The sequence below is a fragment of the Furipterus horrens genome, unplaced genomic scaffold (genome assembly GCF_987537825.1).
Source record: "Furipterus horrens unplaced genomic scaffold, mFurHor1.1.pri manual_scaffold_1, whole genome shotgun sequence".
NCBI classification, from domain to species: domain Eukaryota; kingdom Metazoa; phylum Chordata; class Mammalia; order Chiroptera; family Furipteridae; genus Furipterus; species Furipterus horrens.
In genome coordinates, this window is record NW_028327171.1 from 172,971,415 (window position 1) to 172,988,255 (window position 16,841).

General features: G+C 39.6%; 1 protein-coding gene across 3 annotated transcripts in view; it reads right to left on the reverse strand.

Moving 5' to 3' along the window:
- Positions 1-16,841, reverse strand: part of CCDC141 (coiled-coil domain containing 141) — a 165,052-nt gene that overhangs the window by 73,945 nt on the left and 74,266 nt on the right. For all 3 annotated transcript variants that reach the window (XM_090281222.1, XM_090281213.1, XM_090281206.1), the window contains exon 7: positions 3,566-3,760. In XM_090281222.1, the coding sequence (XP_090137348.1) occupies positions 3,566-3,760 (195 nt within the window). The remainder of the gene's footprint in view (positions 1-3,565; positions 3,761-16,841) is intronic.

Genomic DNA, 16,841 nt, shown 5'->3' on the forward strand with positions numbered 1-16,841 from the left:
TGGTAAAAAGGCAACATCATCTTTTAAAAAAGACATTAGCTTCTCAGCAGTGACTGCAGAAGCAGTAGAAGCCATGACAGTCATTACATTTCAAACTGTGCTCTCCTGGTTGCCACAACTTCCGTTTCACCGCTGCTTTTAGGCCGACCACCCAAGAACCAGACCATGCAGATTTGGCCTCTCCCCTCTGCTTGGTTTTCCCAGTGAAATCATGTGCCTGGCAATGGAAAGCATGGGATATACGACTTTATGACTAATCAGCCATGTTTGATAGCTGCAGGTTCGATCATCACTGTTGTATAAATATGGACTCACACTGCTCTGCTCTTGAAACATGTTATGTATATTTATCTATTTGATTCAAAACACCTTCCCTAAACAATGATAAATACATTTGGGTAATCAACACATATTACAGTAAATAGGGCTTCCTTTATGTGAACATGCTAGAAATATAATAAATAATATATAATCATGAAAGATGAAAACATGGGGGGGTCAAGATGAGTTACGACCATTGGTATTATGTCTATATTTCATGCCAGGTCCTCATAGCTCTTAGTCGTCGGCAGCCGTCCGTCTCGAGAGACGATGGTGTAGCTTCTTAAGTGTCTATCTGCACCGCTGAGAATGGCTGTGCAGTCCAACTCGGGAGTGACACGGCATCTGTCTCCTCCCGTGTTGAATTGACATCTTGCGATGACGCTGGAGTGTCCTCTCCAGTGGAGCTGAAGCTACAGAGCCTGGGCAGGGTGATATGGAGGGTCTGCTGTTGCCCATGCAGCAGACCCCCCCTCTCTTCGCAGCTGAAGGGTCCAAGGGAAAGACGGAGTCGATACAGCTTGGCTTCAGGTGCGCCGCAGGAGTTGCCGGTGTTGACTACAACGTCAAACCGCCTTAGGGACTCCGGCTCCGGATTTTCTGTCGGGGTTTACTCCCTTAGCCTTTCCCCAGAAGAGGTATGCCGCAAGGCAGCGGAGGTTTTTTGGAGTCAGAGTTTTCCTTCTCTGATGTACCCTGACTGGAAGATCGAACCAGCGACACTTAGCTCGCAGGCCGACGCTCAATCCACTGAGCTAAACCAGCCAGGGTGAGTAGCTCTTAGTAACACCTAGTAATTAGAGAAACTCCTCTCCAATGAGCTATCATCCAGTGTTGACAACCAAGCCCTGCTTTTATTTGTTACTAAGTGATTTAGCAAAGAGGTTCAGCAAACACAGTAGATAACTAAAATGGTAAGGAAGTAATCTCAGGTTCTTGAGTTATAGGGCCCAATCTCCACTTGAGTCCAGTGACTGGCTTATGAAAAACAGGAGTGGCGATACTCCCATGATCCTGTGTGCTAACATCACCACCTACTTCTCCCTCCAGGTACACCTCAAGCTGAAGGCTGCAGATTACTGGGTAAGAAACAGACTTAATTTTGAGCTTTGGGTACTTATCAACCCTAGCAGGATTAAGAAGTAGTCAAAGGCAGTGAGTGGGCACTGTTATCAATGTGGACAAGTAGTGATAATTATATTTTGTTGAATTTTATAAATTGGAACTATATTGGCTTATAGATTTTTAAAATATGAGCATTATACCAAAAATTAGATAAAGTAGGGAGACTTAGTAAAATATGGAGATTCTACAATATAAATAAAAAATAAAAATACCATTTACAAATTTTAAAAAGAATTTCCTTCTTTAATTTAAATGGATTTACCCACTACATTATTTCATCATTTATTGCTTCTTAATAAATAGTAAATAATTAATTTCAAGAATCATACTTAAACATTTCCTTTCCAAATCACAGCTTCTATTTTTGCTGAGGTATAAGTATCCATTATCTTTCACATTGAATTCTTATATTTGGATCTGGAAACTATTTCCTTGAAACTTAGGAATGGGAGAAAGAATGCTATACCTTCTTAAGTGCACTTGACTATAGAGAATGGTAACTCCCAGCTGAACTTAGTGCAATTTGAATGCCATGGCACACAAGTGATAAAACAGGGGATCTAAAATCAAATCTTTAGGGTTAAGAAACATGAGTTTTCAGGATCTGACCTGAATTACTATATGAGTTTAAGAAAATAAGCACTTTGTTCTTCATTTTAAAAAGTTACTATTGCAAAAGACACCATTCTTTGTCTCTCAAGCCTAGGAATAATATTACGGAAAAAATTCTCCCTGGCTAGGTGCCAAATAATTAAGGCAGGGAAAGCAAGATCCAGACTGTGAAAAAGAGAGAAAGAGAGAGAGATTTAAAAAACTCTGCATTCTGCAAGGTAATAGACTATAGGTGTGTGCTACAAGCACTGTTCTACTATTGCAAGAGGTTCTTGAACTATTTTCCTTAGAAATAGCATTAACTGATTGGCAGATGATCCACTCATTTTGTGGGATGAGGGTGTCATGTAAGTTAAGAAGTCTCTTCTTCAGAAACAGGACTGCTGAAAAGAAACAACTACCCCGTGCCCTCTGCTCAGCTCAGTGGTTCCAGTGATATGCTGTCTGTTTCTTCTCTTAACACAAATAAATTCCAAGCCACAAATAATTTGGCAAAAATATACCTTTAACGCTTTGATACTGTAATTCTTGTACCTCTATTTTGGAATTTTATTATTCATCCTTTTATAAATGTTTTCTATTCATAAAACAGTTCAAAATTAAGTAATTATTTTGATATATATCAGGATATTGTATTCAGAGTATTGATTTTGTAATTTAAAATCACACTATACTTAGCTTCTAGGGGCTCCCCATTCATTTTCTGCCACATTATCCAGTTTTTAAAACGTCAGTGAAATTTAAGGTATTAAAAACTTCCAATGAGGCAGTTTAAAGGGGTATAATTGATTGGGACAGGTAGAAAATTTTTCAAATAAGGTCACCAGCCTCAGATACCGAGCTCTATTCAACGATGTGAACAAGTGAACATGACCATATAGCAGGAGCCACCTATTAGAATCAATATTAAATGAATCAACCAGGAGCAGCAGAGCCCTTCTCCGACTCAAGAAGACCTGGAGACGGCCTGACGTAAGATTTCTCTTTGGCTGACATAGAGCGGCAAGTCCCAGGCAGGGGAGTCAGGTCAAGTTTCTGTTTCTAGCCTTATGGTTTGCAAGCAAAAGGCATGCAATATTCATATATTTTTACCTGACAAATAAAAGATACTTTTTTTTTTTTAAAGAAAGACTTTTTGGTAAAAATTTCAAGTTTTTTTAAAACTTGGTATATTTTATGATAATTCTCTGCCTCGATGAGAAACACCAGTGCTGACATGATGATTCCCTCCTACCCTCAAAGAGACCCATGACGGCTCTAAGATAAAGTCCTCATGGGGGGTTTTAAAGTGACTCTTAACCTATCAAAGCATTGAGTCTCTTAGTTCTGAGAACCACATAATGGCCATGATGAGAATATATTTTAAAAGCTCTGCTCTGTTGCCATCAATTTTGAAACCTCTTCATGAAATTGCAATTTCTGTGATGTGCTCCAGCCTGTTGAAGTAATGGGTCTCTTACTGGCCTACCCCATTTACCTAAAATTACCATCTTGATCTCACACTGACCTTGTTGGCGCTGTTAAAAAAATCATTTGCCTTTTTTAACCAGCTTTTCCTTTCTGTGATGAGCTGGCCAAATTCTTCTTGAAGCTGATTCAGTTTCTGGTGAGACAGCTGTAGATGTTCTTTCTCCACGTGGTCCTTGGATAGCAGGATATTAAGTGCCTCACTCTTCAGTTTCTCAACCGCAGAGTTCCACTCCTGCAAGAGATCACACTCCTCAGTTGATTTCACACACCTCCCCTTGTTACACTCTCTGCGAAGTCACAGAACATTTGGATGTGTTGAACATGTACATCTGTCATTGTATTTTCAAATCATGAAGGAGTAAATGCTATATTCGGGGAATGAGTACCAAAATGTAGATTTTAAAAAAGCGATAACCCAGAAAAGAGGCTAAAAAGGGACAGGAGATGATAGTAGGAAGGGGAAGGTAGGTTGGGATGTGATTGATGGAGTGTCTGGTTGTTCACTTCCATTCCCATCAATACTACTTGAAAACATACCAAGATAAAATCAACAGTATTTTTCAATTTCTAACTCTTTTTGACCTACTTTTACTCATTTGTGCATAAAAGAAGTCTCTCTCCCACATTCAGTTTCATTGTCAATGTGGGAAAATCTGTACAAGAGAGAACGGGAAACCTCATATTTTATGGCTGTTGTTATTGCATTTGCCTACACTTAGAACTGAAATTAATAGCTGTTGTTCTCCACAAAATTAATAGCTGTGATTATGCAGTAGTCCCTCCTTCCTGACCCATTTTGCCTTTCAATGCTTCACTCTTAATGATATATAAACATTTCGGAAAAAAAAAAAGAGGTAGCTTTTTACTTTCTATTGCATGAGGATGAAAAGCAGTAGAAAGAGAAGAAAGAAAATAAGAGTTGTAAACCAAACATATTAACATTCAAGTTATTTGAAGGGAAATTCAAGTTTCTTGCAGAAAAAAACTGAATCCAGATCCAGCCTCATTAGTGAAATGTCTGGCTTCCAACTTAGCTGAGATGGAGTGCTAAACATAGGTTGTTTATAAAGCATTGGAAATTTAGGACCAAATTTCAGAAATTACAATCTGACTCCATCATGGCTTGTTCCCCAGTGCAAAATGTCCTGTTATTAAGTTACATTTGTTATATTATATTAGTTAAAATAAGCATAATTTTACTGCAATTTACCACTGCTATTTCCATTCATTTATTTCACAGGACATACTAAATACCATGTACCTAGCACTAGGCTAGAATAGATGTCTTGGGGAATATAAACAAAAGGAAATGTAGCTCTTTCTTTTAATAATAAATACATAAACTGTTACTTTATATAATTTTCATATATATATTTACATTATTAAATATATACCGGTCCTACACACACACACAGATAATCGGGTAATATTTAAATAATAATTGATGGATGTTGAAGGTAAAAAAATATACAGATTATTTTATGGACTCCATAGAACCTGTTCTAGTATTCGTGCAAGAGAACGATATTTTGATCAGTGGATGCAAGAGGAAGGACAGTAGATTAAGAGATTGGCATTTTTAACACCCATTTTAAACCTGTGGCTTGTAAATTTAAACCTCACAAACTTAGGTTAGATATTATTATTATTATTTTAAAAATATTTTATTGCTTATGTTGTTACAATAATTCTAATTTCTTTTCCCCCTTTGCTCCCCTGCACCCAGTACTCCCCTTACCCCAGCAATCCCACCACCCTTAGTTCATGTCCATGGGTTGTGCATTCAAGTTCTTTAGCTTCACCCTTTCCTATATTCTTCTTTAAAAAGAAAGATATTTAATTAATTTTTTATTATAATAAAAAATTACAATTCCCCCCTCTCAGACTTAAGACCCTTTATAATCTTATAAAGGACAATGGTCGAAGGTCTCGTATTCCTCTAGCTGCTTCAAGCTGGACATGGTCATTGTCCTACCTACCCTTGAGTCCAGAAATTCCTAACAAAAGTGGGGGTATGGAGGGGAGGGTGGCTTTCCCACATGGGGAAGGATCTTGCAGACTCCAGGTCAGTCGGCTGTCCCTGGACCATGGCGTGCCTGGTTTAACAGGCTGGCATCCTTATTGTATTCTGGGGACAACAGATTTGGCAACAGGGTTAAGAGGCATCATTCAATCCATAACCACTTGATGACAAAAGGCAGAGATTAATTTTTCAATGTCCCATATTAGTGGGGGGGGGGCGGTCTTTGGAGGAAGGTGTAAATTCAACCTCACAACCTTAGGTTAGATATTATTATTTTTCTAATATTTACATAGGCTCAGAGGCGTATGTTATTCAAGGTTACATATACAAGCAGCAGGATCAGGACCAGTTCACAAGTGTGTATATAAATCTACATTCCAGGGAATTGAGGGTAAAGAGACTCCAAGATCTCCAAACTTCTCAGTGAGTGAAAAACAATACTCTCAGACATGAATAGGGCTGAGTTCTCAAGATCCTTCCTTATTTAAAGAGTGATTTTGTTCCCACTTAAGGACAGCTTGTATGTGGCATGACGTTCTTCCATAAAGCACTGCAAATATCCCGTCCACTTAAAAACCACTACCTTAACTTTACTGGGAAAAAGCAAATATTTTTCAAGCAGTTAGCACACTTCCGGCACACATAATAGGTGCTCATTAAATGCTAGTCTCACTTTTCTTCCCATCAATATTATCATGGTTCATTAGTACCCTAATGCTGGTTCTTTATTTGTGGGTATTCTTGTTTCCCAGTTGTAAAATAACAACAGTGGGAAGATTTGCCAAATGGCAGTGATCAGCGTTATGTATTGATCAGTATTAAGGAATAAACAAAATAAAGCAGGTTACTTTACTGCAGTGCTTCTCAAAATCTTTAATATGTTCATATGCATTGAAACTCGTGGAGGGCAACGTGGTGTGAAATATTTTGAACACGCTGTTTTGGCCAAGGAGCCATTTATTTGCTGAGCATCTCCGGCGACCAGTGCACCAGCTGAAACAATGTTGGAGACACTGCTGTTGTGGCGAAGAGCAGGCGAATCACCCACAAGTTCACCTGCTTTCACAAGTTTCTCCGTTTCTTTTGTTTTGTTCCTATTCTTCCAGCTCCTCAATCAGTCCATGTTCTCTCTTTTGTGTCCCTCCTCTCCTTTTCTGTCCAGATTTGTGGGACATTAACCTTCAGTGAACTCAGGTGAAGAAGTGCTTCATGTGTGATGATGGAATAAAGCAGGTAATACTTTAAAAATTCAACATTGACCAGAACCTTCTGTGTTCATTACGGGAATCCCCTGAAAGAAATACAGGGAACCTGGGGAAGACCTGGAAAGCTGGGGGGAGGAGAGTGGAGAAGAATTTAGGATGTGCAGAACTATGTTACAGCCACAGTGTGCTCAGTCCAGACAACACGAAGCTCTAGGGCAGCGGTTTTCAACCTTTTTCATCTCATGGCACACATAATCTAATTACTAAAATTTTGTGGCACACCAAAAAATGCTGTATTTTTTGTTGATCTGACAAAACAAAACAAAACAAAACAAAACAAAAAAACCCCAAAACAAACCATAGGTATAATTTTGATTCATTCACACTGGACAGCTATTGTCGTGTTGACTGTTGTCATTTTTTTATTCAACAGTCTAAGCGAAAAGAGGTCAGTGCCCCTGACTAAACAGTCAGGTATTGCATGTTTTAGGAAATCTTGCATTAATCCAGTTGAAAATTGCTGTTCTAGGTTGTTAACTGTCCGCAGAACAGTAGGGTTGATTTTTCTTTCTACATGCCAGCACTGTGTTAAATGTTACACATATGTATATTATCTCATTTAGTCTTCACCACACACCACTACAAGATTGGATCTATTATTATCTTCATTTTACAGATAGGGTGGGTACCTGAGGTTCAGGGGAACCTTCCCAAGGCCGCACTAAGTGAAAGAGTCACAATTCAAACTCAGGTAGTTCTACGCTCTAGAATCCGCCCTCTTAGTCTGTATCCTAATCTTAGCTCCTTATGGAGGTTACATACAGTGTTCTTTGAATCACACAAAGATTAAACATATTAGCTTAGACTTATAAAGGTGGAACTTCCATAAGGCCTGGATAAGGCCATGAAAATGATAAAAGTTTTACATGACCCTCAGATTTTCTGACTGAAATCAGAAATCTCATTGTTACTATATAAACACAACGCTAGTACAGATATAATTGAGAATTTACAGCCCAAATTCAGGCTTAATTTTGCTTAGCAACTATACCAAAATAAAAAAGCTCTTTTCTATGAATAAGAAGAGAAATACCTGTTCTCTAACAGTGTTCATAAATCTGTCTTTAGTATAAATTTTGCAAACGACATTAAAGGGAGACTTCTGGAGCAGAGCCAAGTCTTTGAAAACCACTCTAACCGTGTGCTTTCACATTGTTATATAAAAAGTAGGCTGTGACCTCCCAGGGCAACTGTAAAGGACAATTTTGTGCTTCTTATCTTTTCTTATTCTCCATCCCCAGTCTTCTTAATTACATTTTCACATGAACTCTGTGGGTATTGAATGAGGCTGGGTCTATTCCATATTTCTATTCAATCTTCTAAGAAAAATTGGTTCTGTTTTCTTTGGGCAATCTATAGGCAGTTTCTGATGCATTTCTATACCATTTTGATGATGTATTTCTCCAGTCATTTTTTTTAGGGAACGCTTTCACTATTTTATGTTTAAGATAAAACTTTCCAGAGTCATCTGAATCCGTCAAACTATTTAAACATTTTCATTGCCATTGTCGTCAAGGCTGGAGGAACCCAACAGTGATAATCTAAGCCATTGCTGCCTGCCAGCTAAGTGTTAAACTTCTGACTGAGTTTCAGTCCCTTTGCAATAAAATATTTCCAGTACTTGTCCCCACCAGCAGAAAGCCAAAGACACAGCTTGACAGGGAGATATGCATATCTCTAACCCAGCAAGGACAAGTGGCGCTGTACGTTCCTGGGCTTGGGGTGCCTCCACAGGCCACTTGATTATTTCCCTTTCTCACTCAGAGTAGTAATGCTTTTAAACTGTACATTTCAGTGTTCCATTTGCTGAGGAAATTGAGCTTCTCTTGGATCCCTTGATTGAAAGGGTACTTTTAAGAGGATTAGTGCTGATAGATAAGAAAGTGAAAATAATTACTTCTTTCCTTTTTTTTAACAGATCCAAGTTAGCTCTTCACATGAAGTTATGGATTTATGGATTGGCATAAAAATACCCAGCAAACAGATTCAAAAATAAAAATACTAGCTACACCATTAGGAAAAAAAAAAAAAAGAATCACAATATGTTTAGTAAACTTTTTTTCATGTGAGAACTTCTCTGTACCTAAGGAGATTTAATGATTCAATACCATGTGGTAAATCATTTCCATTATAAACTTGACTACAGAATGTAATTTCTAAGTGGGAGAAGAGAGACAAAAAGCAATAGCAAACATATTTGTAAACTATTAAGAAAATACCAGTTGTGGAGAACACTGGCAGAAAATCACATCTGGCAGAAGCACATGTGGAGCTCATGTGTAGTTGCTGTAACAAGGCTGTTTCCTAGGACATCCCATTAGACACCACCCATTTCTTGTTCATTCTCTAAGTCTTCAGTCCCACTTGGTTCAGCACCCAGGAGAATGAGCTCATTGACACAAAATCCTAGAGTTTTATATGAGTGCCATAACAGATGGCACAAACAAAATAAACCTGGCAATTTTCATCAGAGAACATTTAAAAGTGAGTTTTGAGTAGGATTTTTTTTAGAACAAATGTGTATGCTTTTGAAGAATGGCAGTGAGTCCTTGAAAAGCTGAAACTGATTATGTTGAGTTGGATTGCAAACTGGACCATGGTTTCCTCCCACACTCCTTTTCCTGGCTCTTTCTGTCTGGGCTTATACAAAACAAGGGCCATACAGGAGGGATGGGTCTCATTCCACTCTTGCATGAGGGCAGAGTGCAGTGCCCACAGGCCGTCTGAACTCTGCCCTCACTGTGATGCAGTTCAGCAAAGACTCAGATGGCAAACAAGAAGAACTGATGCTGTGTGTCATCTAGAGATGAAAGAAGCGTGGTATCTCACCTCCTGGCCATAAGACAAAATCATATCATAGCTACCGAATCGAGGAGAGCTTGTGGGTAAGAGGAGAGGCTGGAGCTAGAAGTACACCTATTACTGGAAACTTCGTAAGTGTTCTCCAGCAGGGCATTTTGCTTTTCTGAGCTTTTTCTGAGGCTTTTCTGGCAGCCACCAGCACTTTTCAGAGGCTTTTGCTTGTCTGGTGAATCATCAGCAAATTCAGGGATGAACTGGTTGTTCTTCAAATTCTTCGACTTTAGGCCCTACCAAACTTTGGGTTTTTAGCTGTATTTCCATAAATTAACCCTATCAGGTTTGGGACTGACAGTCTGTAATAGAAATGACAGTAATTTTTGAGTAATAGTGTAATAGTTGTTGTTTTTTTGTTTTTTTTTTTTTCTCAGTCATACAACTATTCCTAAAGTTTCAGGAAAGAAAAAAGAAAAAAAGAACCCAGCTTGGAAGTTTCTTGTTGCCCTGATTCTGTTTAGTGCTTGGCCATTTCAGCTGCACAGGGCAGGGCGCTCGCTGCTAATACTGAAGCAAATGGATGTGCGGCAGAATAAATTTTTGAAATAAAAAAATATCATAAGAAATTGCACTCAGGAGCAAATCTTCAAAATGATTGAAGCATCAATACATTTACTTCTTCCTTCCAAAGGTAGTTCAATATGGTTTTTAGATAAAAATGTACTCCATGGGAGAAATTTTCTAAAGATCTGTGTTTTCCAAGAATCCTTATTTTCTCTTTAGTGTCTTGTCCTTATTGTTTTTCTTAGATTTCTTATTTCTCTTAATCACATTTCCTTCAAGTTGATTAAGTATGAAGCAAAGCCATATTTGGGGGTTTTGTGATTCTATTTTTAATCAAAATTAATAAAAGTCTAATTGACCAAATTATTTTCATCTAACACAGTTTGTCTATAATCAGATTGTGCCACTGGCTGACTACATGGTCCCAGTTTATACTGATGCTCTCAAAGGACTTACTTTTTAATTTTCTAAGTAATCTACTGAAGTTATCTTTAAGAGCTCAATATATAATAATACAACTGTGGGGAGATTATTAAGCTTTGATGCTCTATTTCCCTAAATAAAATAGATTAAGTAGAAAAGGTGGGTAGAATCCATATATATGAGGTCTGTCCAAAAAAAGTCCAGCCATTATTAACAGAACGAGAATGGTTTGTGCAACATTAATGTAACCTCTCAGCCAAGGAGAGTGGACAGGGATGAGCATGTGTGAACAATGACGACTTCACTGTACTAGTCAGTGGGGGTGGTAGATGCTGTTGAGTGAGCATGTGTACTGTGTTGCTGTCACATTCAAAATGACTGAGTGAGTAGAGCAACAAATCTGCATTGAATTTTGTGTTAAGGTTGCCCATTCCTCTACAAAAACTATTTGGGTGATTCAGAAGGCTGCAGCTACGGGCAAATGGTGATTGGCAGCTTCATCACAACAACGCACCCACTCATGCATCATATATCATGCAGAGTTTTTTGTGAAATATCAAATCACCCAGGTGACTCAGCCCCCCTACAGCCCAGTTTTGGTGCCCTTTGACTTCTGGCTTTTCTCAAAACTAAAATCACCTTTGAAAGGGAAGAGATTACAGACCATTGATGAGATGAAGGAAAACAGGATAGGGCAGCTAATGGTGACTGGGAAAACTGTGTGAGGTCCCAAGGTGCCTACTTTGAAGGGGACTGAGGCATCATTATCCTATGTACAATGTTTCTTATATCATGAATATTCTTCAGTAAGTGCTTCTAGTTTGCATAGTACATGGCTAGATACCTTCTGGACAGACCTTGTATTTCACCCACAATGAACATCAGATACAGACTAGAACAATAATTCTTAAATCAGTATCTCCTGCGAAATTTTTAAAAACACATATTTTCACACCTACCTCATAATACACTGAATTACAATTATTATTGATAGGGTAGAGAATATGTATTTTTAAAAATATGAGGCATTTTATTTGAAATCAGGAAAAAACAATTTTATAATCAATCAAATTTTGTAACCATTGGACCAAAATATTCAGTGAATAAGTAACAATAGACCTAGAATAGTTACTGTGTGATCATATCAATAAATGGAGGGGAGTGGATTAGATGAGGGGAGACCCTCCCCCAAAAATGGAATTATCTTCTGAAGGGCGGGCCCCTGGTAGTACAGGCAAATGATAGTGGGAGGGGCACTTTATAACTCCCCTACACTGAATGTGATACAATCTAAAAAGCATTATTTAGCATCTCTTAAGAACACATAAGTAATATAATACAAAAGAGAATTGTAAATTCAAATATAAAACAAAACAAGTATTGACTGGAAAGAGAAGTCTGATATGGGGAATCTGGGAAGTCTTCTTATAGGATTTTAAGTATGGGCAAGAGTTTCTTTCTTTTTTTTATTAAGTTGGAGATAGATCTTTTTAAAAAAATTATTTATTTGTTTATTTATTTATTTTTAGAGAAAGAGAGGAAAGGAGAAAGAGAGGGAGAGAAACATCACTGTGTGGTTGCCTCTCACTCACGCCTGCAACTGGGGACCTGACGTGCGACCTAGTCATGTGCCCTGACTGGGAATCGAACCAGCGACACTTGGTTTACAGGCCGACACTAAATTCACTGAGCCACAACAGGCAGGGTTAAGTATGGCAAGAGTTTAAACTGGTGAGTGTACAGTGGGCCTGGGGAGAGGGCAAAGTAGAAATAGAGGTGAAAAAGAAACTTTTTATTATAGGGCTAATGCACTTTTAATTTTTTTAAACTATAGGAATATATAGTCAAAGTAAGTTAAACATATTAAAAAACAAAGAAATGCAATTCATCAAATAAACAAAATAAAAGAGAAAAAAAAGTATTTATTGGGCAGGCCTATTCTATGCCAAACATTCTTCTAAACAGGTAATCTAGGCCAGGAATACAGTAGCAGAGTGAGGGGGAGCTCCAAAGTTTGTGATGGTGGCATACCATGTATTTTATTTTGTTTATAACCAATAGACATGATAAAACAGTTCATAACCTGGTTTGTTAGAAGGTGATAAAGCTGTAGAATAAAGACAAGTAGAACAGGTTAGGAGACTTAAGAGTTCCAAGCAGAGCAGAATTCCAAGTGCAGTATTAAACGTGGTGGTCTGCAAGTGAGGGGATGAGCCTCGTGGGTCTCTGGAGAAGTAGTTTACCAGGCAGAGAACACATCTAGAGTGAAAGCCCCTAAGTGGGAGCTTGCTTGCCTGAGGGCTAGGAGACCAGCACTGTGGAACTGAGCAAGGCAGGAGGAAGCATGAGGAGCAGTGGTGAGAGAGGGGGCAGAGCAGGAGGGCCATGCCAGCAGAGGCTTGTAAACATTGAAGTCTTTTATTCCGAGAGAAGTGGGAAGCTGCTGGCGTGACATGATTGGGTTTAATTTCAAATATAAAAATAAAGTAAAACCACTGGCCATCATTTGAGAACACAGGGCGGGGGGTGGGGTGCAGGGATACAAGCACCGTGACTCATGAAGAACCTGTAGCAGTTAGCCAGGCAAAGATGGAGGTGGCTCATTCCCCAGGAGAGCAGTGAGGTCATGAGAATAGGATTCTGGATTTATGTAGAAGGTACAGCCCAGGTGACCTCCTGGAAGAGGAAGAGGAGCCAGGACTCTTTGACCTCAGTAATTGGGAAGACTGACTTGCCCTTAACTGAGATGATAAAAACTAGGTGCTTTTTAGTGGGAATATGTGGAATTCAGTTCATGACATTCTGTTGACCCTGTCTGTCTGGAAAAACTGTGATTAAGCTCCTGAAGTCAATATCACCGGCCTTCACACACACACACACACACACACACACACACACACACACACACACACACACACACACACAAACTCCATTAGCAAATGCTCCCATGATTCCTCCCAAACACTCCCTAAGCCTCTTCAATGAGAACAGCCTGTTCAAAAGGACTATGAAGAACAGAGGTTGCAAGTTGCCTACAAGAAAAATAAGATCGCAAATCTAAAATAGTGAAAACAAACAAAATACCCAGCAGTTTTCAGATACATTTTAAAATGTGTAGACATGTGTGTAATAAAAACAGCCAGTGGTTTGCCTTGTTCCTGGAATGGAATACAGAAATCAAATGACTGCAAAAGCCAGCTGCCACATAGGGTGAGGTGACACTGCACATGAATCTCAGATGGCAGGAATGCCTCAAGGACATGTTTTGAAGTCCTTAACATGTTTAACCCACTCAATTTTCAAAAGTACTACATATCCTTGGTAAGATGTGACAGTACTTCTCAAGATGGGAGGGTTTGGGTAGAACATACATGTATACCAGTGGTATCAGATATGGTGATCATGTTAACATCATTTTGCATTACTGTTTCTTGTGACAATTCAATCAAAGGGACACATGTTTAATTTTTTCTAATTACTCCCTAAAAGCCTCCTATGAGTAAGTTGTTCCTTTACATTTTTTGCCGTTTGCATTCCTGTATATGTAAATTAAAAACTTTAAGTGTCTTTATTACACATATGAGGAGTCTGAAAAAAAGTCGAACTCATAGAAACAGAGTATAAAAATGGATGCCAGGGACTGAGAGTGGGGGAATTAGGGAGTGGTAAAAGAGTTGGCAGACTTTCAGCTATAAGATAAATAAGGTCTAATCATCTAATGTACAACACATTGATTATAGTTGATAATACTGTATTGTTTAATTGAAATTTGCTAATAAAGTAGGATTTAAAAGTTCTCTCACATGCACACAAAGATAAATATGTGAGGTGATGGATGTGTTAATTAACTGATGGGGGAATCCTTTCACAGTGTATACAAATATCCAATCATCGAGATGTACACTTTAATCATCTTACAAATTTACCTCAATAAAGGCAAAAAAGAATAGAAAATGTGAACCTCTGGATTAACAGTGCAGTGAATCCCATACTACAAACACGAGGTTTACAAAGAATCCAAACAGCCTGTACCACCCTCCCAGTGACCCAGGCCACTTTCCTGCTCACCTGTGAGCTGCATCACTGCATCCATCTTTCATGAAGTTTTGTCCATCATCTTTCTGTTCCCTCAGAACCAAGATCTTCCCAGAGAATTTTATTTAATCTGTGGTCCTGAGAGTGACGCATGACTTTCCAGCCAAACTGAAAGTTACTTATAAACAACAGCAATTTACAAGTCCAGCAAGGGCCAAACAGGGTAGCATTCTGCTGCCAGCTTCCTTTTTAAGGGAGTCATCCATTGACTCACCAAACGCAGATACTGATAGCAAACCTGTCCTGACCACTAGAAGCAGGCAGAGGGTGGGGAACAAAAGGGGCCACTGGGGATGGGGGGAATGGTGCGCCACCTGGGGCCATGGCTAGGCAGCACCAGGACCTGCAGGTGGGACTTCATTGCCCAGGGAACTGAGCACAGGCTCCCCGCCCCAGGCAAGATGGCAGCAGGAGGACGTTCTTGCACTGAGCATGTGCAAGGTAACTGGATAAGAGGGGAAAAGCTCTCTTACCCACTTTGGGTACCAGATTGGGGGTGGGACCAGGGGAAGGCAGGCACATGCACAATAGAAGTTAAAATGGTGGCAAGGGAGGTGCTGGACCAAAGAGGCCTGTCCGTCTAGCCACAGGAAAGAAGGGATTGAGTGGGAGGAGTAACCATCCGAAGTCCATGGAAGTTTAGGAAGTTAATTGGTCATTCTGAGAAAAGCACCTGCTCCATCCCACACCTGAAACTAATTATCTACTCAGGGGAACAAAGAAATACCTCTCTTGCTCATCACTGGCTGCTCAGAACCTGCATTTGGACAGTGCACTGGCCTGTCCTCTCCATGGGCTACATGACTGTAGCAGCCACGTGGCCCAGGGCCTCCAGGAGGGATTCAGTCTCAGTCTCTCTCTCTCTCTCTCTCTCTCTCTCTCTCTCTCTCTCTCTCTCTCTCTCTCTCTCTCTCTCTCTCTCTCAGACTTGGTGGAGCATTTGTAGTGTGTTCACATGCTCTCTAGCGCAGGAGTATGGGACCTTGTGGCCCTAGAAGCCACAGTCTCTGGGGGCAGCAGGGAGGGGAACAAACCTGAAGCTGGACAGCAGCTGGGAACAGGCCAAGCTCCCCAGGTGGCAGCTTAGCAGTGCCGCAGATTCCAAAGGACAGTACTTTAAAATGGAGCAGGAATTCTGGGCACTGCCTTTGGTTTGGGTCTTGCTGAAGACAGCTAGGCTTCGTCTGGGTTTTGCAGAGGAGATAAGCTCTGAGACAAGGGGTCCCTCATTCTCCCAGATCATTCAGCATCCAAATAAAAACATTTTTCCTTTCTTACCAGTCTCTACCTCTGGAGTTTGCCTTTTGGTGATGGTGAGCGACTGAACCCCATTTTTGTTTGGTAATAATACTAGCTGTGTTAAAATTCCACTACCACAGACCCCATACTGGGTGCTACAGGAAATCCAAAAATGATTATGCCATGGCCCATTTTTGAGAAATTCACAGCTGTGGGGGAAATCAGTCATGTAGATAAATCAGACATTTGAATAACTAAAATGCCAGGAATGATGGGAAAAATTCTTTAAATGAGCAATAGCAACTCACTACAAGAAAAGGAGAAAAAGATAAGCACTAAAGGGATCAAAAGCTTCCTAGGGAAGTAATCTGCAAGGATGCTGACACTCCAGGTTGTCAACAAAGATCTGAAAACGTTCATCCTCTAGGCTAGAATGGGGACACAGAGCTTTGGACAGACGCTCTCTGCCCAATGCACTGCCGTCTTCTTAAAACAAGAAAACAGGCCCAAAGAGTTACCTATGCTAAGTCCCATGTCACCAAACTAAAACTAACTACAGTTTCAAACTTTCCTAGAAATGAAATCTTAAATCAGTCAATCAGGAAGCACTTGGTCAACACTAGTAAGGTAATCTGCCTGATAGACCCCTGCCATCCCCTAAAAGACAGTGGCCATGCCATGACCAATCTGCTTTTGCTACTCTGACTCCCTTGTCTCCACTCCCTTCTGCCTATATTAGTCTTACATTTTGAACAGATTATAGGAGCTCCTTTTTATCTGCTAGATGGGATGCTGCCTGATTCATGAATTGTTGAATAAAGCCAATAAGATCTTTAAAATATACTCAGTTGAATTTTGTTTTTTAACACTCAAAATGTTATCCAAACATCATGAATGTGGGTGCTTTG